At 39.6% G+C, this 22455-nt stretch overlaps 2 protein-coding genes and 1 long non-coding RNA gene across 3 annotated transcripts in view; 1 reads left to right on the top strand and 2 right to left on the bottom strand.

Moving 5' to 3' along the window:
- Positions 1-1790: 1790 nt before the first annotated feature.
- oaz1b (ornithine decarboxylase antizyme 1b) lies at positions 1791-7392 on the top strand. Its single transcript, XM_074616960.1, is given in 6 exon segments — positions 1791-1991; positions 5185-5236; positions 5238-5324; positions 5629-5801; positions 6051-6136; positions 6262-7392. Coding segments are annotated over 6 exon segments (654 nt in total). The 5' UTR covers positions 1791-1866; the 3' UTR covers positions 6393-7392.
- Positions 2339-2904, bottom strand: LOC141756914 (uncharacterized). Its single transcript, XR_012591550.1, has 2 exons — positions 2805-2904; positions 2339-2506 (listed from the first exon to the last, which is right to left on the bottom strand). It is a non-coding gene; the product is annotated as an uncharacterized LOC141756914 (long non-coding RNA).
- A 2904-nt stretch (positions 7393-10296) lies between the features above and the next one.
- The window catches only part of uhrf2 (ubiquitin like with PHD and ring finger domains 2), a 34802-nt gene continuing 22643 nt past the window's right edge, over positions 10297-22455 (bottom strand). Inside the window, exons 5-16 of the mRNA XM_074616954.1 lie at positions 22284-22393; positions 21945-22131; positions 21323-21446; positions 18929-19036; positions 18671-18775; positions 18445-18551; positions 17257-17419; positions 16962-17099; positions 16559-16790; positions 16182-16330; positions 15023-15121; positions 10297-14927 (exon numbers count right to left, since the gene is read on the bottom strand). Coding sequence (XP_074473055.1) covers positions 14781-14927; positions 15023-15121; positions 16182-16330; positions 16559-16790; positions 16962-17099; positions 17257-17419; positions 18445-18551; positions 18671-18775; positions 18929-19036; positions 21323-21446; positions 21945-22131; positions 22284-22393 — 1669 coding nt within the window. The 3' untranslated portion in view covers positions 10297-14780. The remainder of the gene's footprint in view (positions 14928-15022; positions 15122-16181; positions 16331-16558; positions 16791-16961; positions 17100-17256; positions 17420-18444; positions 18552-18670; positions 18776-18928; positions 19037-21322; positions 21447-21944; positions 22132-22283; positions 22394-22455) is intronic.

The following is a 22455-nucleotide window of genomic DNA, read 5'->3' as shown; positions in this document are numbered from 1 at the left end:
TATTTTTGTTAAATGAAATGCAGAGGGACCAACTCTGAGAACAGCCCCATCTTATGATTTAACAACGATATCTATCTCTTATGCATATTCATGTAAAGATGTGCAAATCTAATTAACATTAATTGTGCTGTCAATAGAAATCAGGACAAGTAAGAAAAAACAGTATGCTTTAGCTTTTGCTTCAGGTAAATGTTTGACCTTTGACCTTGTCCATCCATCCATTATCTGTAACCGCTTATCCTATTCAGGGTCGCGGGGGGGCTGGAGCCGATCCCAGCTGACAGTGGGCGAGGGCAGGGTACACCCTGGACAGGTCGCCAGACTATCACAGGGCTCACAACCCGGAGAAAACCCACGCTAACAGAGAACATGCAAACTCCACACAGAAGGGGCCCCAAGCCAGGTTTCAACCTGCAACCCTCTTGCTGTGAGGCGGCAGTGCTCCTTGGAAATTGTGGCTTGACAAAATAACCTTAACTCAAGGTCCACTTACTATCTATTTGTATGTCTTCCAACCTTATCTCACAGTCTTCATCCGCAAAGCAATCTCAAGCCACTGGTGAAGACCATGAAGTGCAGTAGAAAGCTTGAAAACTCAAGTAGTTACAATTATTTTGTCAAAACACTGTAGTGTATGCTGTTTCCAAATTGGCAACTGAGTGGTGAAACCACACCACCTCACTGTGAATTGATGTGATACCACAGACAACCACACAAACTCTACTTTTGCTCCATAGGATCTTTGAGCATTGCAATACATGGTGGATGTTATACAAGATTGCTAGAATATTTTTAGAACTCAGTATGCTAAAATTGAACCACTTTTAGGCCAACAAAAACAGGAAATTAACAGAAATAATTCAACATAAATCATTACGATAGAACAAATAAAATATAAAAATGCAAATAAAAAAAAGAGAATTTTGGCTACAGTCCAGAGAAATTACTACATGAATTAAATATTATATACAAAATACAGTAAATTAAAAGTATGTTACCTATAAGTCTTATTATCTATCATATAAATAGAAATGTTGTTTTACAATAGATATGATGGTTGAATTATTTTAAACATTATTTGGTATTAATTTAAAGGAGGACGGTCTGCAGGACAGATAATAATGTACTATACTAATTTTTAACAGTCTCTTCTGCACTATATTCACTTTTTTTAATAGTCGTGTATCACAGCTATTACCCTGCACTATATTCAGTTTTAACAGTTTTCTTGATCTCCTTGTATTTTTATATCTGGTATATTTTTTTGTACTTTGTACTACTAACTTTTTTACTGCCTTTTTACTAACATGTTTTGCACTATGGAACTGGGATGCTGGAAACTTGAATTTCCCTCGGCATCAATAAAGTTACTATCTATCTATCTATCTAATTTGCAATCCAACATACTTTTGTCATATCTGAAATGGGAATTGTCCTACTGTTATCGATGTGATATCTGTTATTTTAAAAAACGTACACTTTTCATCCTACTATTATATTATACTATATATTTGTTTTATCAACTTGTCCTACCATTTTACCACTTGTATTATTATTGGTATGTTCTGTGATGTTCTGTTTTAGCAGTTACCATATCTTTTACTTTATTTATCTGCTTGTATTGTCTTGTGAAGCACTTTGTAACATCTGTTTTTGAGAAGTGCTATATAAATAAATGTATTATTATTATTATTATTATTATTATTATTTTGAAGTGGAAGAAAACAACGTACCGGAACCGTGTGACCTCACTGCGGCTGCCTTGACTCCTGTTTGTTTGTAGCAGCTCCTGACTCTCCGCTCGACCACTAGCTAGCTGAGACTTGCAGAGAGCAGTCAGCCCGTCGTGTCTCTACCCGAGGCCGGATGGTAAAATCCAACCTCCAGCGGATCCTAAACAGTCATTGCTTTGCTCGCGAGAAAGAAGGAAAACAGCAGTCTTTAAGTACCATGGCGAATTTGAGTAATGGTATCTGTGACATGATTGGGAAGTAAGTAAAATACACCTCACCTAGCTAGCTGTGATGTGGGGGAGGGGTGGCTAAGCTAACCGAGCTAGCAGACACAGAAAAGCGGAAGTGTTTCACTTTAAATGTACGTTTTATATATAATACGTTGTATCAATGATGTCCCAGCGTTACATGTCATGACAACTATAGGTAAAATGCTATTTTAAAAAAATGTCATGTTGAAAAGAGCTACATTTACTGGCCCGAGAGGCGACGTTAGCATTAGCAGCTAACGTTAGCTACGAACCTCGTCGAACTTTGGTACGTCACTGTCGTTAGCTCCGCCAGCTAGCTGATCAGTTAGCATCAACATTTCAACGTTAAATATCTTGTTAATAAATACCCAGCTGGTTAAATTAAACCGTTTAATTCGGAGAACATATACTGACAAGGTTATTTAAATATGATTGTTTCAATTCCTCTCACGTTAGCCTTTTTAAAGACCAAATAGAGACTTCATGTTTAAGAAAAACACTTGTCAGTTTACGGTCAAACAACTTGGAATGAACATAACGTCGAATATTTGACGTTGTTGACGTAATTGTGCGTACGTACGTCACATAAGGAGACAATTTAACCTGAGCTCACGTGATAATTTATGACATCTGGTGGATACAGCAAAAGGAAACAGAAAAATATGACACCAGGTCAAATATTTGCCTGTAAAGTCGTCAGGTGAGTGATGTTTCACGTTGATGTCGTGAGCTGACAACAGTTTCTCTCACGTTAGCTTATTTAAAAACCAATATAGACTTCATGTTTGAGAAAAACACTTGTCACTTTACGGTCACACACTTGGAATGAACGTAACGTCGAATATTTGACGTTACGTTCATTCCAATATTTTTACGTTGTTGACGTAGTCGTACGTCACATAAGGCAAGGCAGCTTTATTTGTATAGCACATTTTAGCAACAGGGCAATTTAAAGTGCCTCACATAAACATTTAAGAACATTTAGACATAATTAAAACAGTTATAAAAACATTAAAGATTAGAAAATAAAAACAAGGTAAAAATAAAAGCTAGAATAGAAGCTAAAATAGAATATAACACAAGAGTAAAAGCTGTAGTGCAGTATATAAGATCATTATCTGGTTTAATAAAAGGCAGCAGCAGCAAACAGGTCCTGCCGTTTTCTGGGAGCTTGTTCCAAATATTTGGTGCATAAAAACATACATAAGGAGACAACTTGACGTGGTAATTTATGACATCTGGTGGATACAGCTAAAGGAAAGGGAGAGAACAATGACACCAGGTCAAATATTTGCCCGTAAAGTCGTCAGGTGAGTGACGTTTCACGTTGATCTGGTGAGCTTGACAACAGAGTCAGGTTGGTTGTTACGCAACGCTGACAGTTAACCGCAGCAGCCTCGTGACGACAGGAAGATGTTAGTGTACACAGCCACGCACATGGCGATGCAGCGGTATGTGCATGAATAATTCACCATCACCAGATGGAGACAGGTTATTGTTGTGATATTCATTTTTTAAAATTAATTTAATATATTTTTTAATTAGTTTTAAAAAAGCAGAGTCTGTGTCCCATTCCCAAATAGCCGTGGCTATATAATATATATAATATATTAATTTACAGAAGGCCTTAAAACTTCTGTTTAGACTAAAGAGTCATAAAAAAATATTGATTTGTAACCCATCTATTTTAATGAAGCCACACTTATTTCAGAGTTCTTAGACTGTAACAGCTGTTAATGTGGAGTACTGTATTATTGTATGTGAACAAGAGAATAAGCTCTTAGTCGATTAATTGATTTGTCAATCCACAAAAAAAGGAATTTGCAACAAAATTGTAATTAATTTATCATTGTTTTTTTTGTTATTTTTCTAGCAAAATTGGCAAATAGTCACTGGGTTTTCTCAAATGTGAGAATTTGATGCTTTTCTTTGTCATATATTATAGTAAACTGATTATCTTTGGGTTTTGGACTGTTATTTTAAAATATTATCTAAGGCTGTCGGAAATTACAATGGGCATTTTTCACTATTTTCAGACATTTCATAGACAAAACAAATGATCAGCAATAATCTGTTAAATTGATAATGAAAATAAATCGTTCGTTGCAGCCCTAATTTTCATAATCAGTTGTTTAAGCAAAAATGGCAAGCATTTCCTAGTTTAAGCCTCTCAGTGGTGAGGATTCACGTTTTTTTTAGTCTTATGATAAAGTAAACAGAGTATCTTCAGGGTTTGGACAAAGCAGTTAATTGTATGACATCACCCTGTGCTTTAGGAAACTTAAATGGGTATTTTTCACAATAAATAATAACCATTAGTTGTATCAATAATCAAAATAACTGTTAGTTGCATCCCTGTTGTTAACCCTACTAAGGTGAAAATCTGTCACATGCATGGCTTTGTCGGTACCATTTTCATTGTGCACAAAACACATTATGTATACCCAACAGTTTGGTAAATTGTAGCACAACAAATATTTAGTTTGTGGACGTTCGGTAGATGTTAGGGGCTCTGCAAACATTTAAACTAGCACTGGCTGTTTCAGCTAACAACACAAAGGTTTGAGTTAAAGAATATAAGTCTGGTTTTGCGCTCTTAGCAGCAAATATTTGTGGTTGCATGCCTCCAGCCGCATCCTGCTGCGTTGGTGCACCGTTCTTAGAAAGTTTGGTTAACAACTTGGTAAACACAGTGCCATTGTTTTGGGGAGCATAAACTGTAAGTGGTTTTGAAAGAGCACCCAGGACTGCTTGTGTAACACATGTTGTGGATTTGAGCACTTAGATGATAGTAGCTGCAGTATTTGGTAAAGTTTACAACTTGGAAATACTTTTTTTGGCTATCAGTATTAGGTAATCTTAAATTTTATTGCTAATAAAGCCAAACAGACAGTTTTCAGTGGTACGTGAGCACATGTTGGCAACTGCGTGGGCAATTAAAGTCATTATTTTAATCTCAGAAGATACTGTGTGTACTATATTGCACTGTGTGATATTAAATTGCTGCAATTCTTCTCGGTACACAATGGCAAAGTTGGTCAAAGCCCGTATTTGTCTGCGTTGAGAGTCCCATGACATGCCTTTGAGGTTGAAGTGCACATAGAAACGCATTGTACACGTTGAATTAGAGAAAACCTTCATTATAAGTGGATTGTGATACAGTGTTGTGATTATGTCCTCCTCTCTTTCCTCCCCTCCAGTCTGTCCCTGCACTGTAGTAGTACCCGCGGTTCGGGGCCTCTGTGGTGCTCCTGATGCCCCTCTCCCACCTCTGAAGATCCCAGGTGGGCGAGGGAATGGTACACGGGATCACACTCCTTCAGCTCGGCTACTCCACTCAGTAAGTCTAGAAACACACACTGTACTATTGCTGAAATGTAGTCAGAGGATGCAGAAAAGAGAGAAAGCTGGTTTCAGAGGATCCTGTGTCAAGAATAGGAGCTTAAACCATTTCCTGTCACCTGATCCGGTGTCTGTTTGTTTACATGTCAGAGGAAGACACACCAGTTTTACTTCATTCGATCATTCAAGTTCAGAAGTGACACCATTCGATTTCTTTTCCCTTCAGTTTATTTGTTGGCACAGTTGCTCTGCTCGACACCCACTGCTATTTTCAGACGCGTTACTAGTGTTTTTGTTTCCAGGATCGAAAGTTGACCGTAACGGAGGAGCCAGCAGGGAATGGTCGCCCTGGGATTCTCCACTTCCAAAGTCATCCTACCGTCACCAAGACAATACAGTGGGATGCTGTCCTAAGCAGCAGCGCACTCTACGTGGAGATACCTCTTGACCCTCTTCCTGAAGGCAGCAAGGAGAGGTGAGAGAGACATCAAGTGGAATAAAGCTTTACGTCTTTACAGTGTTATGTTAATTTAAATTTTTAGCCTGATTTTACAGATTCAGGGTTGTCTCACTTTCACCCGAGGGGAAGCCAAAGCAGAGCCTTTAAAATGATCTAAAAACAATTTTTTTTGCATGAGATTTGGTCAGTTGTGTTTTTGTGCCTGTATCCTAAGAGGCTGTTTTTCCTTTTTCTAACCTAAGCTGCCCTCTGTTCTCCCTCCAGTTTTGCGGCGCTCTTGGAGTATGCCGAGGAACATCTGAAAGTCGTTAGCGTTTTTGTCTGCTTTTACAAGAACAGAGATGATCGTGGTAACAGCCCTGTTTCTCCCAGCATACCCTTTTCATTCACATTTTGTGATAACCTAATTATTTTCGGCTTCTTTGTTGTGGCTTGTGCTGCATCTTGACATGTTATCCCTACCTTCTTCTTGCAGCTAAACTGGTGCGTACGTTCAGTTTCCTGGGCTTTGAGATTGTGAAACCGGGCCATGCCCTCGTCCCGCCTCGACCCGATGTATTCTTCATGGCTTACAATTTTGACCGGGACTCCTCGGATGAGGAGTAGCCGTCTGGACAGCCCCTCCACCCCCCCCTGCTTACTTCCCTTTTTCTTCCCATTGTATGTTTGTCCATCCCGTCCCAGCTTACTCATATAAACCACCGTCTGCGATAGACCCTCGGCGGTAGCTCTCTGTATGCAAGTATCCATTTCCCCCAAGCTTTTTGTGTTCAAGGGAATATGTAAGATGTGCATCTCCTGTTTCCACCACCTATCTCTGTGTGTTTTATTATACTGTTTTCATTGAAGATTAATCGGTGTTGTCATCTAAAGAGGAGGGAACCTTTGTTTTTTTTGGACTTTCAATCATATTGCCGTTGTCATAGCTATAAGTTAAGTTCTGGTATAATTTCCATTTCCTGTCAAGTCTTTGTTTTTATTGATATTTCTTCTTTTATGATAGATTAAGATGGAGGATTCTTCATTTCTTGAATGTACAATAAAAAGGTCATCAGGTTTACACTCGGGTACTCCAGCTTTCTTTTGATTGGCTAAATAATGACTTTAAATTTGTCTCATTTTCTTTCTCTCTGGATTGAATAACAAATACTTTTCAGTGGGACCAGTTTTATTTTGTAGCACTAACATCCTCTTGAAAGTATTTGGATTTTTGAAATGTTACTTTTGAGTGACAGCCCCAATAATTGGTACTTCATAGCTGGATAGTGAATCCATTTAGGCTAGAGAGGTGGCGGGAAAAGATGAATGCAGTTGCACATAAGTGCTTCAGTTTCAAGTTAAAGATCCTACGATGAGTGTTTTGGTACAATGCGAAAGGAAAGTGAATAATCCAAAGTGCTTTTGCTTCTTTCTGCCATGTATATCTGACGATATTGTAGTATTGTTTTGGAGGTTGGGAAAAAAATGCTGTGATGTTATGATTGGATTTTTTTTTTTCATTAGCATTCCTTTTTAACTTTTTTTTTTCATGGTAGTATTGAGTTTGTTGTTCACCTGCATAGTGGTACCTGTTGTGCTTCTGTGATAATAAAACAAACAAAAACAATCATTTTGTCTGCTTTCTGTATTTGTAAAGTGTTTTTACCGATGCAGAGCTCCGTCAGTCCCACAGCAGATCTCATCCCCTTTTCTATTTTTACATTAAATATCCAGAAAGCCTGGGATACATAATTGTTCTGCTTGATGTAACGGCTGGGGGTGCACTAATATACTGAGCATCAACCAGAGTGGTGCATTTAAAAGCAAACATTTATTAAGCAATCATCTGTAAAACATGATAATAAATCTATTTATATGCAGCCTTACAACCTAACGCTATACTATAAAGCGCATTTATTGGCCCCTAGGCATACTGTAACTGTTATCCAACATCATGTACTCTGTGCTGCTCAGTGTACACAAACTGAAGAAAATCAGGTCCGTTACAAAAGAGCAGCAGGGCAGACATCCAGAGACATGTCCTGTGTCTTCACACCACCAGGAGGCTCCACATGACCATTCAACTGCTGTTTTTTTTAAAATTTCATCTGCAGTAGACATCAGTGTAAGATGTGTAGTTATAGACAAATGTGCTGTATTATGGCCCCAGGAAGCCTGAAGTAAGAGCTGAGGGAGCCTGACTTATTTGACCCATTTGTATGTGTGCAGACTGTGCTTGACAGATGGTAGTGTGTTAGATTTGCTGCACCTATTAGGACAGGACAACTCAAAAGTTTATGATTAGTACAGTAGTCTGGTGGCCTCATGTTGTTTCCAACTGCCTCCGCCTCCCTTCAACCTGAGCAGAGGCCCAATCAGGAAGAAGAACTCAAAACACCTGTGAGTGTGTAAAGACAGAAGTAACACCTGGTTCTCTTGATTGGGCAAAATAATTGACTTTTAGGAAAAGCACAGGTGTAGTGGAAGGTATTATGCAGGTATAGCCACTTCTTTTTTTGGCGGTTTACAGTATACACACTTATCAGCCAAAAAGCCATTGGAATAATTGGAGACTATACCAACTTCCTCTTTGGTAACCTACCAATCTACCTAGTACAAGGGTCAGCAACCTGCGGCTCCGGAGCCACATGCGGCTCTTTAGCCCCTCTCCAGTGGCTCCCTGTGGATTTTTAGAAATAGAAATTAATAACTTTGTTTTGTTTACGTTTTCATTTTTATTTATTAATCTTGTAGGTCTAATGTACGACAGAGTATTAGGGCCACATTGAGGAAAAAATAAATAAATCTGAGATTTCGAGAATAAAGTCGTAATATTATGAGAATAAAGTCAGAAGTTTACGAGAAAAAAAAGTTATATGAGAATAAAGTCAGAAGTTTATGAGAAAAAAGTCGTAGTATTATAAAGTAGTAATTTTACGTGTTATTTTCTTTTTTTCTCATAAAGTTATGACTTTATTCTCATATTACGACTTTTTTTCTCGTAAAGTTATGACATTACTCTGGTAAAGTTACAACTTTTTTTCGTAATATGGCTTTATTCTGGAAATCTCATATTTTTTTCCCTCAGTGTGGTCCCAATACTCCGTAGTACATTTGCACTTGGGCCCTCACGGCATTAGACTTATATATTATTTACTTAGACTATAAGCTGTGTTACCTTCATCACGATGCTCAAATGTTTTGCGGCTCCAGACAGATTTTTTTGTTTTGTTTTTGCCTAAAATGGCTCTTTTGATAGTAAAGCTGGCTGACCGCTGACCTAGTAGTACACCCAACTCATCATTGACCACTACACCACTGTACAGGTGTTGCTAATAACATTAACAATGGCTCTGTTCAATTCAAGCATCCCAGTAAGCCATGACACTGTGACGGTGAGCCAGCATGCACAAATACAGGACCCTGAAACTGAAGCAACTAAATGAAATGAAACCGTCATTGATTTTTTTTATTTACCCCTGTGCTTTTCCAACTGTGACATGTCAACATGTCTTCTGTAATAAAAGGGCTTTTGCTGTTTAATTGGAATATAGTGAAATAATGTAATTTGTACACGCTGATTCTGATGTAATGCCATATGTAGGCACAGTCTGCTGTAGACCTGCTTCATTTGAAATGTTATTTCCACTACTTCTGGACTGAAGATAGTAGTGATTAAGTGTTCGGCGAGACACCCCAGGCACTGCTCAGTTTTGAGGTTTTGGGCTATTTTGCTTCCATAACATGTCTTCTTTCAGACTAGTAGAAGAAAACATCCAAAATACACATTTATTTTACTACTTTGTCTATTTGCGTCTGTAGATTTCGCCTAAATTCCCTCAAAGTTCGCATTAGATAATTCCTCATTTGCATATTTAAACATGACATTTCAGAAAACTTGAATACAAAAAAAAGTATAATTATTATTAATAATGTCTTAATGTGAGTAATCAACTGGGGAACTTTCATAGTGATATTTACTAGTTAACATTTTTTACCCTATTCACCTGGGGTGTCTCCCCTTAAAGCCTAAAAAGCTTTAAATTCACTTTCTTTTCAATATGGCAAAGAAACACAGACTATTTAACATATCTAACATGAAGGAAAAAAACCTAAAAAATACACATTACAATCAAGAAAAAATGCTATCATTATTTATAGCTATCAGAACAAAGTATCTGCCACCAGCAGTTTGGTGGAAAATATAATAGAGAGAGAACACCTAGCTAATTACTGCAAAGTAGAATAAAATTAATGTTTTTAATGAATTTCAGGGGAAATTATTATTCATCTATTATGAAAAAAAAACAATGACTAGCTGGCCTAATGTGAGAGAGCTGTGATTACCATCACTGTCAATTAATTTGGGAGTGGGAACAGTCTGCTTGACCACTTTAGATACGGGTATAATTTCATGGTGCGTTTATTTCATTAGCGTCACTCACTATAATCTACCGACTTCACATTTTACACTGAAAATAAAACTCATTAGCCTCATTAAAATCTGTTAAGATACAAGACAAAAAAACGATTTCTGGAATCCAAATATTTAATAGGTACATATCAAGTATTATTATGACATGTATAAAATTTCAGATCACAATATGAAGCAATGAAACTCCTCAGACTGGCTGCAAATGTTTGAGGTCGCCACATAAAAATGACTAATGATTAAAAATAGAAGAGAAGCAATTAAAATGGTAGAAAAAGATGGCGTACAGACATAGATAATAGTAAGCATTCTAGGAAAATTAAACGCGACTTTTTCAAACTTTTTTTCTTCGATAGAGCGCGGTAAAAATAAAAAAACAACACAGCACTGAAGCCAAGCGTCCACAAGACGTCTAAAAAGTGTTAGTACTGTAAGGTTCACAGAGGGCGGAGGAGAGAGAGAGGAGAGGAGAGAGGGAAGGTCACAGAAGAGAAAGAAACTATCAGCTTGCCAGTCAATGCAGGGAGGAAATAAACAAGATTGAGCAACAGTGGAAGTAATGCACATCACAGTTAGCTTTAAAGACCATAGTAGCATTTGTACTTGCATGTTGTTAATAAAAAGAGAGAAAAGAAAAATCCTGAATGATTGAACAGAAACAAGGACATCACCACAAACAAACAAACAGCCGGCCAATGAACGGGGATCTGAATGTCAAACAGAGCGGTAAGTAACGGATGAGTGTGTGCAGCAGCAGTGTGTCGCTGTCTCTACACTAAACATGGCCTTGAAGTTACAGGTGAACGTGATGATGTCTATGAACGAGGGCTACAGTATCCCACAAAACCAACTCAAGTGTTCAGATGCATTATGTGGAAGTCACTCTGACCTCTGTGCAGATCACAGATCAGTGCACAGACTACTCTCCTTTGTGTGACTTCCCATCAGACCTGCCAACCCACGGACATTTTAAAGTACCATATCAGCACTGGAAAAGATAACAAATCTGTGTCAGCTGCTCAAGATAGAAAAAGACAATTTTTTTAAACTCGGGGCCGTGTAATATATGTATAATATATGTGATGGTGTGTCAGATCTAAATAAAGATTAAAAAAAAATGTGAAGATAACTCAGCATGTGTGGATGCAGTGTACATCCTTACATGTTAACGATAAGCTTATATCTGTCCAGTTGTTACATGACTATATTACCGTGTGGCTCTAGGGAGCAGCAGATAAAATGCACAAAAGGATAAAAAGGAATGTTAATGTAGTCATGTTCTGTGAGATTATAACTGACTTGGTCTTCCTTGTTGTGGAGGTATTCTTAGATTTTTATTTATGTGAAGCTTCCAAGTGTGTTTCAAATATATGGTGTAACTTAAAAAGAAGGGTTTAAGTACAACGTTTTGTTTGTATCCAATTCACAGCTGCCATTCATTTGTATTTTCAGCCATGGCCCATAGTAAGTTAGACCTGATGAAACAAATGAGTTCTTAATGTCAATTTTTTTCGATTACACTAAAACAATGTTTGACATGTGAAAACATTCATGTCTGTCCAACTAATGTAGGCAGAAAACTCGTACAAAACATAAAAAACATCCCTAAGATATTACATTTATATGCATTATTTATATGTTATCCAACATATCCAAAATAAATGAACTAGTTTTCAACTGTCTGTGTACAGAAATCTGTTTCTGTATTTACGATCTATGATTAAGATGTACGCCAACAATCAGACCTGATCAGTGACTGTCAAACATTTCTGTTTGCCGTCTTTCGCACTCTTCAGCGTTAAAGTTCTGACTGTGGTGCAGCGAAGGACATAACTCAAACTTTACCTTGCACATACACACATTTCTAACTCCACTGAGGTTATGTTTTTGGTTCGGTTTGTTGTTTGTGGCCCGATTTTCATGACAAGGAAGAACCCATTACATTGTGGAGCAGATACACACATTAACTACCTATTGAAACATTCAATAGTGTATCCACATAACTACTGAAATGTGTCCTTCTCAACTCTCACATACTGTATGCACTTATTGAAAACCTCTCACAATATTGAAAAATGCCATGTAGGGACGGGTATTGTTTACATTTTTCAGTACTACAATCGATACAATGCCTGGTTTTCAGCACCGACAAAACTTTCGATACTCAACTTTGAGAAATGTCAACATTTTCCCATTTAACAAAAGAAGATCTCAACTATTAAACATTATCTAAACACTAGCAAGGTCTAAATAAAACAGTCTAAAATTAGAATTTTAAATCAGCAAATTTCTGATTAAAAAGAATAAGCAACGACTAACTAACTGACCGGGCATCAGATGCAAACTTTCGGTACTTAACAGTTTTTGATAGTCTGTGCTACAAGGCACTCTTGTCCTACGGGTCTGGACTGGTGAATAACAATGAAAGACAATAACAGACTGTTCACACAGTGGATTTCTATCTAGCTTATATACTGCATATTGGGGGAACACTGCACATGTGAATCCACATAACCATCATGTCCATTAGAAAAAGAAATAGAAATCAGTGTGGCCTTTTTTTCAGTCTCAACCGTGGCAAATTGAGACAGATGCATCTCCTTTTTCTGGATGTAATGTGACAACAAATAACTGGCGGTGCAATCACTCACCACACTATATTTCTAAAAATGAAGGAGAAGCAGATCGTGCTGGATACCAGTGAACATTACACTAACTCTAACAGAGAGAACAATAGCAGATGAATATCTGCTGAGCACAAAATATGCTAACCATCTTTGTGTGAAGTCCTGCTTGATTGTGGTTGCTTGGTAACACCAGGGACGACCACAGTGCGCCCTTCTAGGCGTCATTGAAAAGAACATGCAAGCAGCCGCACCTCGCGCTTTTCAAGCATTTCAGGTGCGCTGCATGTAAACCTTTACTTTCCCCTTACATCATGACAGTATTTCTCATGCAAACAAAGCAGAACGTACTCATCTAATGTACAGTTTGGTCCATGTTATCTGACTGAAGAAGTGGAACCGTGATTGAGAGTACACACATTAGATGTGAGGACTTAATTTATAAATGTTTAATACATAATTTCAATAGTGTTAGAGGTTTCAACAGCACTTATGAGAGAGATCTAATATACTGGAGAGCTACAACGATTGTTGTCGACTATTAAATTAATCGCCAATTTTTTTTCTTAAATCGGATAGTAATTTTTTAAGAATTAAAAGTCAAAATTCTCTGATTCCAGCTTCTTAAATGTGACTATTTTCTGGTTTCTTTACTCCTCTATGACAGTAAACTGAATATCTTTGAGTTGTGGACAAAAAAAAAAGACATTTGAGGACGTCATCTCGGGCTTTGGGAAATCAACATTTTTCACAATTTTCTGACATTTTATAGACCAACAATAGTACGCGTTTGTTTATCTTGTACATTTATTTTGAGCTGCTTGGAAATGGAAACAAAAAGTGCCTTGTTAAAGAAAGATGATAATTCGCTAAGGTCCTGTTTGATGCTTCACAAGTGCATTTTATTTATTTCTAGGCGTGATTCCTCATCAGAAATGACTTTATTTTAAAACAGATTTCTGAAGATATTTGCCCCCCTAACCTGCTCTACAGCCTCACGTCTTTGGTATGTTTATGAAGTTTTGTTTTTTTACTCCACATAAAATCTGAGAGTTGTGCCTGTTGATCATTGTTGCGTTCACTAAGTATGTAAGGTTGCTGCTTTGTTGGACCCAGAAATCTCCTGAAACAGCTGCCCATTTATTCTCTGCAAATGCACTGAAAGTACATCTGGCGAGACATTTGCTATTCTTATTAGCTCAAGGTATGGCAATGGCATTATTGTGTGACAAGTGACATGAGCAGCGTGTGCTCCAGATTAACCTACAAAATAAGTCATGTCATCGATAAAGTGCTTCAGAGGCATAAAACTTTGTGTGCTTTCCTAATTTTACCTTTCTGAATGTGGTGCAGGGGGTGTTATGTCCTGCTGTGCCTAAATCACCGTATTAAACTAGCACCTTTATCTGCCAGCTGAGTGAAATACTGCACATATATGAAGCAGCTAAGCTCAGTTTTTTGGGTGTAAAACAACGTGCATGGTACACAAAAATGCTTGTAGGTTGGCAGGAGTCTGATGGCTGATTTCATGATATTGCCGGGGAGAAATTTGCACTCAAACAATGTTGCTGTGTGTCAATTTATGGAACAAAAAAACAAAAAAAAGAAGCTAATCTTGAGGTGGCTCGTGGGTGTGAATTGGGGCTCCTTTTTGTGCGTTTGTGTGCGTTTGTGTGGGCAGGAGGTTAAAAAATGTTGAATTTCAGGCTGGTGATGTTAATGGAGACAGTCCAGGTTTAACAGATGAGGTCAGTCCCTACTGAGGTTGTTTGTGTATGAATGATTGTATACATAAATGGCTGTATATGCAATATACATCTGCCCGTGGGTAAGTACAGTATGTGTGCGCAATGCATTTTAAAGTGGAGCTCTAGGTACTTGACGGTATACGTGGGTGCACAGAATGGATGCTTTATGTGCGCGTATGTACGTATTCTACTTATAAATGTGATTTGGACCTCATCGGCCCTTGCTGTAGCCGGGGTAGAACTGGTCGAGCAGCACCTGGAGCGTCACGTTCTGGCTCATGACGAAGTCTTTGCCCAAGTCGTGACGGCAGGCGGGGCAGGTGTACACCTTCGCTCGGAACGACCGCTGTAGACAGGTCTGAGGAGAGACGGCGGCGGGAGGAATTCACACACAAATACGAGGACGGGGATTTTCAGTAGTTGTGGTTACAAATACATCCGGTCAGTACGCACCTTGCAAACATTGTGCACGCAGACGGTGGTGATGGGTTGGAAGGCCAGCTCCTGGCAGCACACACACATGAAGATCTGCTCCATCTTCTGCAGGAAATTCTTTGTATACACAGACAGACAGAAAACGCACGAACGGAATGAAGAAAATGAAGAAGGAAAAACAGAAAAATCGATATACTACAATTGATGCTTCCTGCTAACGCCAGTTTGCATGCTCGATAGCTAATTAGCCGCAGCACATCAAACAGCATGTAAACCTGCAAATGTCACTTTGTTCCGGTTAGATGCTGTGATGGTCCTTACTCTTCAAAATCCCTGCTAAGAACACGCTGTTCCGTCTGTTAACTCGAGACGAAAAGGAGCTTTTCTGATAATTCCTTTTAATAATAAAAAACTATTAACAATATATTTAAAAAATCACACGGACAAAACGGGGATGACTAAATGTGATTTCAGTTGGACTTTAAGATCTGGGGACCTTCAATGAGTTCTCCTTTAAGAGGCTGCTGAGTGAGATGCTTTGAGAACACAGTGTCTGTCGAGGAGCCTGAGATGTGTTAGGGTGCTTTCACAAGCCAACATTTAGTCCATTTTAATCAAACTCTGGTGCAGTTTGTTTGGGCGGTTGTGAACGCAGTAATCGTACTCTGGTGTGGACCCAAACAACCGGTCTGAGACCGCGTAAGAGAGGTGGTCTCCAACCAAAATGCAGGCTGCCTGTGCGAGTGTTTGTTGAGATGGAGTGGGAGACGACTGACTTTTTGCTTGACATCTGGGCCAGAGAACATACAGAATATGCTAAATAAAGTTCACAAAAATAGTGCCGTTTATTAAGTAATTTGAGATAAACTGGAGGAGAAATGATTCAGTGCATAGTCAAAGTGAAAAAACTTTGATAGCAATATAGCGCAGTCAGCGATTCCCTGCGTAGAAGTAGCAGCTCTTGAGACAAAAATTATAAATTTGCTCCTTTGTACACGCCCTTCAGCAACTTATTTATTAAATTTGGTCTGCTTTAATTTGTGCACTGTGAAACCGAACCAGGCTAAATAGAAAACAAACCAAAAGTATCAATTTCACTCTGATTCGTACTACAGCCTAACGGACTACGGCTTGTGAAAGCGCCCTTAAGAGTGTCAGAGTGTGCTGGGATTCATACCGGTCCCTCTTTAAGGTGTCCCATGGCTTCATCCCAGAGTTTCTTGTTGGCTATGTCCTCCCGGATCAACTGCTGCTGCTGCTCCGACAGCTGGAAAGTCTCCTCTATCTTCACCCTTTTAGAGGGAGGCTCTGCTGCTGGTGACGACTCTGGTGAAGACACAGAAATAATAGACTGAAAAACTGCAGCTCCTCTTGGAGAATAAAAGAGATAATTAAAAGTTAACAGTAGTGCATGCTTGTGGAAAAATTAGATGCTGGTGGATATCAAATATTTACAAGCTATCTTAAAAGAAGAATCACTGCTCACGTTGTTCTCACCTGTCCTCTTCTCACAACCACCTTGTCTGACCTGCTTTGAGATTTAAAAGCACCCACCACTATCTCTGGCTGTCTTCTGCTCTCCATTACTCTGCGGCTCCTCTTCTTCCACGCTGGCCATCGGCATCTCGTCCTCGTCGTCCTCGTCGTTCTCTTCTTTCGCCTTGATCTTGCGTCTCCGTGGCCTCCCCCTCGCGGGATAGTGCTTACTCCGGCCGCCGCGACCGGGTCGGGCGCAGGCCTCCTTCTTTGTTTTGTTTGCCATGGCCGCCAAGTAGCCGGGCGGGTACTGCAGACAGGGGCAGTGGCATGAAAAACAGACTATATAGTATATACAGTATGTATACGTATATGTACAGTCTAAACAGAAGTTTATAGCATAGAGATGCATTAGTCGATATCTGTAGTGTCTACACAGTGAAGTTCACACACACAAATATAGATACACTTGCAGTCTAACCTGAACAGCAAGGCCCAGTTTTTGGATCCTCTCCAGTCCTTCAGGTGTCCACGGTGCCGGTTCTAAATCGTCCCGTCTCAGCAGGTACCGCCACACCAGGTAACCACACTTTCCAATCTCTGGCCAGTACTTTACCACCTAAAATTCACACATACACCAGAATAACAATAAATACTTCCCTACATTCCTGATATGTTATGATAACACTGGTGCTGGTCCATATTTGTAATGGAGTCTTTGTATGTTAATCAGCTTTACTTGAAGTTAGCAGAGCTGTTTTAGAGTCTACACCTACCTTGTAAATACCATCGTAGCGATTTCCCTCCTCAGGAGCGTATTTGCTGATGCGTCGACCTTTGGAGCTGCGCACCACTCTCACCGGCTTTCCTGCCCGCCAGTTCCTGGACTCCGCCCCGTCTTTGTCATTCAGAGGTGCATCGCAGTTTAAGGCCAACGCCCTGCAGGAGTCAGCATTCAAGAGTTATTAGACAAGAAGAAAGAATGATGTTCATCAAGTCCGACTAAGGATTATGGATGTTAATGAATAATCAGTTATCGATTGATGTTAAGAAGATGATCATCCTAGGTAAGTTATCTTTAAAAACTGCAGAAAATTCTGTTAGCTTTCCATTCATATTTAAAGGGATAGTTTGGGTGTTTTGAAGTGGGGCTGTATGAGGAACTGATCCATAGTCACTGTATTACCTACAGTAGATGACGGTCAGCACGCCCCCAGTTTGGAGAAACAGACAGGAGTACCGGCACAGAAGCAAAGTAATGTACAGCTGTGGATGGGGCAGCAGCGAAACCTATTTTAGCCAGCTAAAAGAAAGGTTCTCCTAAAAAATTCAATATCAGTTTAAATGTATGCTACGTTTAGTATATTTTCCCTGCTTTATCTTTGCCGTCAGACAGCCCTATCTGACGATGAACTGAAGCTGTTGTATCCATCTATGCTCTCACCAAAGCAACCAGACTCCATTGAAACTGTAATTTTAACTCGCAGAAGGGGGTTGCTGGTCTAACTTTGGTTAGTTCGGATTCACCAAAGTCACACAATAGCACAAACAAACTAACCGATGGAAGATGCGGTAGACTAGCAACTCACATATTCCGCAATGTAAAATTACTGTTTTTTTTCAATGGAGTATGGTTGCTATGGCTTCAGTTCCCTGTCAGAAACATAGACTGTATAGCTGTCTTACGGCAAGGTAAACCGGTGAAAATATTCAAAATATAACGTACACTTAAACTGATATTGATTTTTTTCGGTGCGCCTTCCTTTTAGGGGGCTAAAATACGTTTTGCTGCCGGCCCCGTCCACAGCAGTACATTACTTTGCTCCTGTGCGGTAACTTCTGTCTGCTTCTCCAAACTAGGGTCGTGTCGACCGTCATCTACTGTAGGTAAAACACTGACTATGGATGAATACCTCATACATCCCCACTTCAAAACACACAAACTATCCCTTTAAGTGTTGTACCTGTTCATGTGTGTCAGGGTCTGGTCAAAAGAGTGCTCTCCGATCCGTTTGTTTCCTGAGAGGTCACGACCCCCACTGCCTGTGTAGGTGAACTCATCTCCCCGGTCCTACAGCAAGGTCACGGTAACCAAAAAAGAAAGTGATCGGCATACTTAAGTAAAAATCCCCTTACTTCATTCTTAACAGAGATTAATAAACATTTGGTAGAAAAATACAAATAACCCACCACTTCATCCTCGAAGCCCCCAGCCAACACCAGAGAATAGGAGCCGTCGTTACTGCGCCCGTGGATGCCACCAACATGCGGCCTGTGAACACCTGCCTCACTCACCTGAAGTCAGATATCATGTTACAGAAAAATATGACAATACAATCCATAATGTCATAATAATATTGACAATAAAGTATAAAATGAGACCTGGGAGACTTAATAAACAGCTCTATTTTCTTTCAGATTTTATTATAATTTTCACAAACGGCTAACCTGAACTCTGAATTTCCAGGTGGTCCCAACAGGAATACCAGGTATGGGTCCATAGTGGTTGGAGGGAACAATTGTGCACTCCTTGGTGCGCCCCACACAGGCCATACCCTGCAATCACATCAAGGGAGACGACAAAGAATGTAAGCTGCACGCTGAGAAATACCATTAAACGAGTGCCTTTAGATCACATTTAAATAGTGTTTAAGAGCAGAGCTGCTGACAGCTTTTACTCTCCAGAAATCCATTTAGGAGGTGCATTGGATTTCAAAAGTGGGAAGACAAAGAAAAGTATTTTATTTTAAGGGGTTATAAAATTGCAATAATGTGAAAGGCATGAATAAATGCTGTGTGAGTCACAGCACTTAAAATGTGCCCAAACACACAAGCAGGGCTGTTTTCAATTAGTCCGCAGAGAAAGGGAGCATTCTGGTAAAGAAACGAGTTATTTTCCGTTGGCAGTTCCAGGAAAGTGGCTAAGTCATGCTTAATGGCATTGTTCACATTACACCATGGAGCGGAGCGTCAGGGAGACAGCCGGGCCGGGATGGAAACGAGCCACGCAATATCTCAGTGCCATGAGAAGACTCTGAGGATAAACATTTAACAGTATGCTTAAAACAGATGCTTTTTAAAAAACTATTTTAACAACACGTCAGCTGTCTTCCTCCGTCTCATTTTCTGCCTCAGCTGCTAGCAATGGTTCATTTTAGCTTTTGCTGAGTGCAAAGCGGAAATGTAATTTTGACACAGTGCTCATTAGTCATGTAATGAATATTTGAGAAGAGGTTGATAATCAATAACACATCAATATTTATAGAATTGCAAAAAAAAGTGCTATGACTCGACCCAACATTATTAATCAGCTCCGGGAGTCTGGTCTAACATTAAGTAGATATTAAGTCTTGTTGACTGGATCAAAACACGTCTGATATGATCGTTTGATTTAAGGGGGAAAAGCTGTTTTGTGCTCAGGAAATATTAAACGGAGCTTCAAAGAACATGACAAGAACCGCTTATCTCTGATCAAGAACAACACAGAGCAGATTAGTTGCTTACACAAAATGTTAAACACATAAAAGATTCACTAAAGAACAAACCAGTTTGCAGGAAGTAAATGGAATAAAGTGTGTGTGTGTGATGCATGAATAATGCACTGAATGGATGTATCAATTAATGAATGGCTCGCCGGAATCTTTGCTGCTGGGGGTGTACTATAAGAGCTATATGTTACAAACTGATGTATACATTTAGTTTCATTTCAGTAGGAGCAGTTAGTTGTGTGCATTTTGTGGTGTTGTTGTTACCATCAGGACTGTTAAGCCTTCATATGATAAGAAATGAGCTCTTCACTCACCACGAGGTAGGTAAATGATCTGGAAGATTTTTTTTAAGCAGCAACATTTATATGTAAATTTAATTTAAACATTACAGAAAATGAAATATATTTAGACCCTAAGGAGGTCTACTTCTTCTTTTAAGTCACTTTTTGGCTATTTTGAATTCATAAAGTATGTGTACTATCGTTACTACGGTAACCCATGTCAATGTCATGTGACCAAAATGAAAGTCTGAATTAATTTTAAATATATATTACGCCTAGCAAGGTGAAATCTTATACCTACAGTTAAATTGAAGCGTTATTGATGTTACAGAGCTGTCCGTCAATGTCCATTATGAACGTTGTCGTCACTACCGCATTGCATTGTAGGATATTTATGCCGCCGTAGCATACTGTAATATTTCACCGGAAATAGTATGCAATTTGCATACTACTGGTTTCACACTAAGGTTTCGGACATACTAAAACATCTCACATACTGTTTTAGCATACTAAATAGCATGTTAGTGTGGAATTTCGGACACAACCGTACACACTCAAATTGCCATTAAGTGCTTGAAACTTCTGTCTTAAGTGAATACATTTGAAAATGCCGGTCTCAGACGGGAAAATATAGCTTTTAAAAAAGATATGTCATAAGATTATAAAGGATTCTCAGCAATCTGGTTGTGATGTGATGCATTTTTGAAAACTGATTGCTCTCAGCAAGGGATGGTGGAAAATGAAAATGCTTCTTCTATCTCTTGTCCGGTGCATGTGAGGGCTACTTGAGCCTACATGTGCCCAATATATATATATATTTTTTTTACATACAAAGTGCTTTTCCATATTTATTCATATAACCTTTGCTCCTTCGAGGGAATTTGAGGAGGAATCACAGGCCTTCCCTCCGGCTGACCTTAAAATGTACTTACAGTCTCACACAGTCACTGTCAGTCCACCTGGTGTGTATGTGTGTATGTGTGTGTGTGTGTGTGTGTGTGTGTGTGTGTGTGTGTGTGTGTGTGTGTGTGCGTGCGTGTGTGTGTACACCTTTGGGTGCCCTTGGGTCTCACCTTTCCCCAGTCCCTTTGACTCTCAGTTGTTGCCGAAGGCATCTTGGCTTTCTTCTTGCTGGCTTTGAGCTTCTCTCCTGCCTTGACAACCTCACTGGTGTCATTCTTACAGGTGGGACAGTACCTGGCAGAACAAGAGGAAATCATTTCTGTGGATGTAGGCAGGTCTATGTGTGTGTGTGTGTATATATGTGAAAGTTTGATAAGAGCTGCAACAAAGCTCTTCCCCAAATTAGCCAGACGGCAAAGAAATTTGGTTATAAGTGCCCTAAAGAGAGATGTTGCACCTACTTAAATATTTAAAAAATACCAGAAAGTTGCAACAAAAGGTGGTTAAGGAATGTTGTCAATCAATTTCATGTTTATGCAAGACACGGAAATGGAGGGTGAGCTGCCAAAAGAAAAAAATTCACACTCTCATTTCTGTTTTGCTGCATTAAACAAACTCACACCTGGATTATGTGATTAGTTTATATTGATTTGAACCTCAATCACCACTTAATTACTGCTTAAAAGCACTTCATCTCCTACAAATCCCCATTAATCAACCTTCTTAAATTGACTGTGAAGCGCAGGATGTTGTGGCTAATTGCTGAGCTACTGTACACTCTCTCTCTCTCACCAGTCCTCGTCATCCGGGATGGTGGCCAGCGGCGGGTTGAGGCAGTAGATGTGGAACGCCATGTTGCACTCGTCACACAGCAGCTGCATGTGAGCGTCCTGCTTCCCGCCGCACACGCAGCAGGAGCAGAAGCGGCACTCCGCGTCGGGGTCGGCCTTGCAGTGCTTGCACTCTGGGCCGCTCTTCCCTGGAAGAAGGAAATCATTCGTACACGCTTGCACACGTACTTGAAGATGGGCTTGTGGTGATGCTCGCGATAAAATATACCTTGGAGAACAACACGGACATAATTTGCCACCATTTTCATTGTGTGTGTGTGTATGAGTGTGTGGTGCGTACGTTTAAATTGTCCATCTAAAGCGGAGAGTGCACGAGCTCCTGGTGCCTCCAGCTGGTAGATTTCATCCAGAAACTGAACTTTACAATCCCCGATTACATCTCCAGGACCCCTGGAGGGAGGGCGAGAGACAAGAGAGAGACAAAGAGAGAGAGAGCACAAGAAAAGAAAACC

The sequence above is a fragment of the Sebastes fasciatus genome, chromosome 19, assembly GCF_043250625.1.
Source record: "Sebastes fasciatus isolate fSebFas1 chromosome 19, fSebFas1.pri, whole genome shotgun sequence".
Taxonomy (NCBI): domain Eukaryota; kingdom Metazoa; phylum Chordata; class Actinopteri; order Perciformes; family Sebastidae; genus Sebastes; species Sebastes fasciatus.
This window is presented reverse-complemented; position numbering and strand designations above follow the sequence as displayed.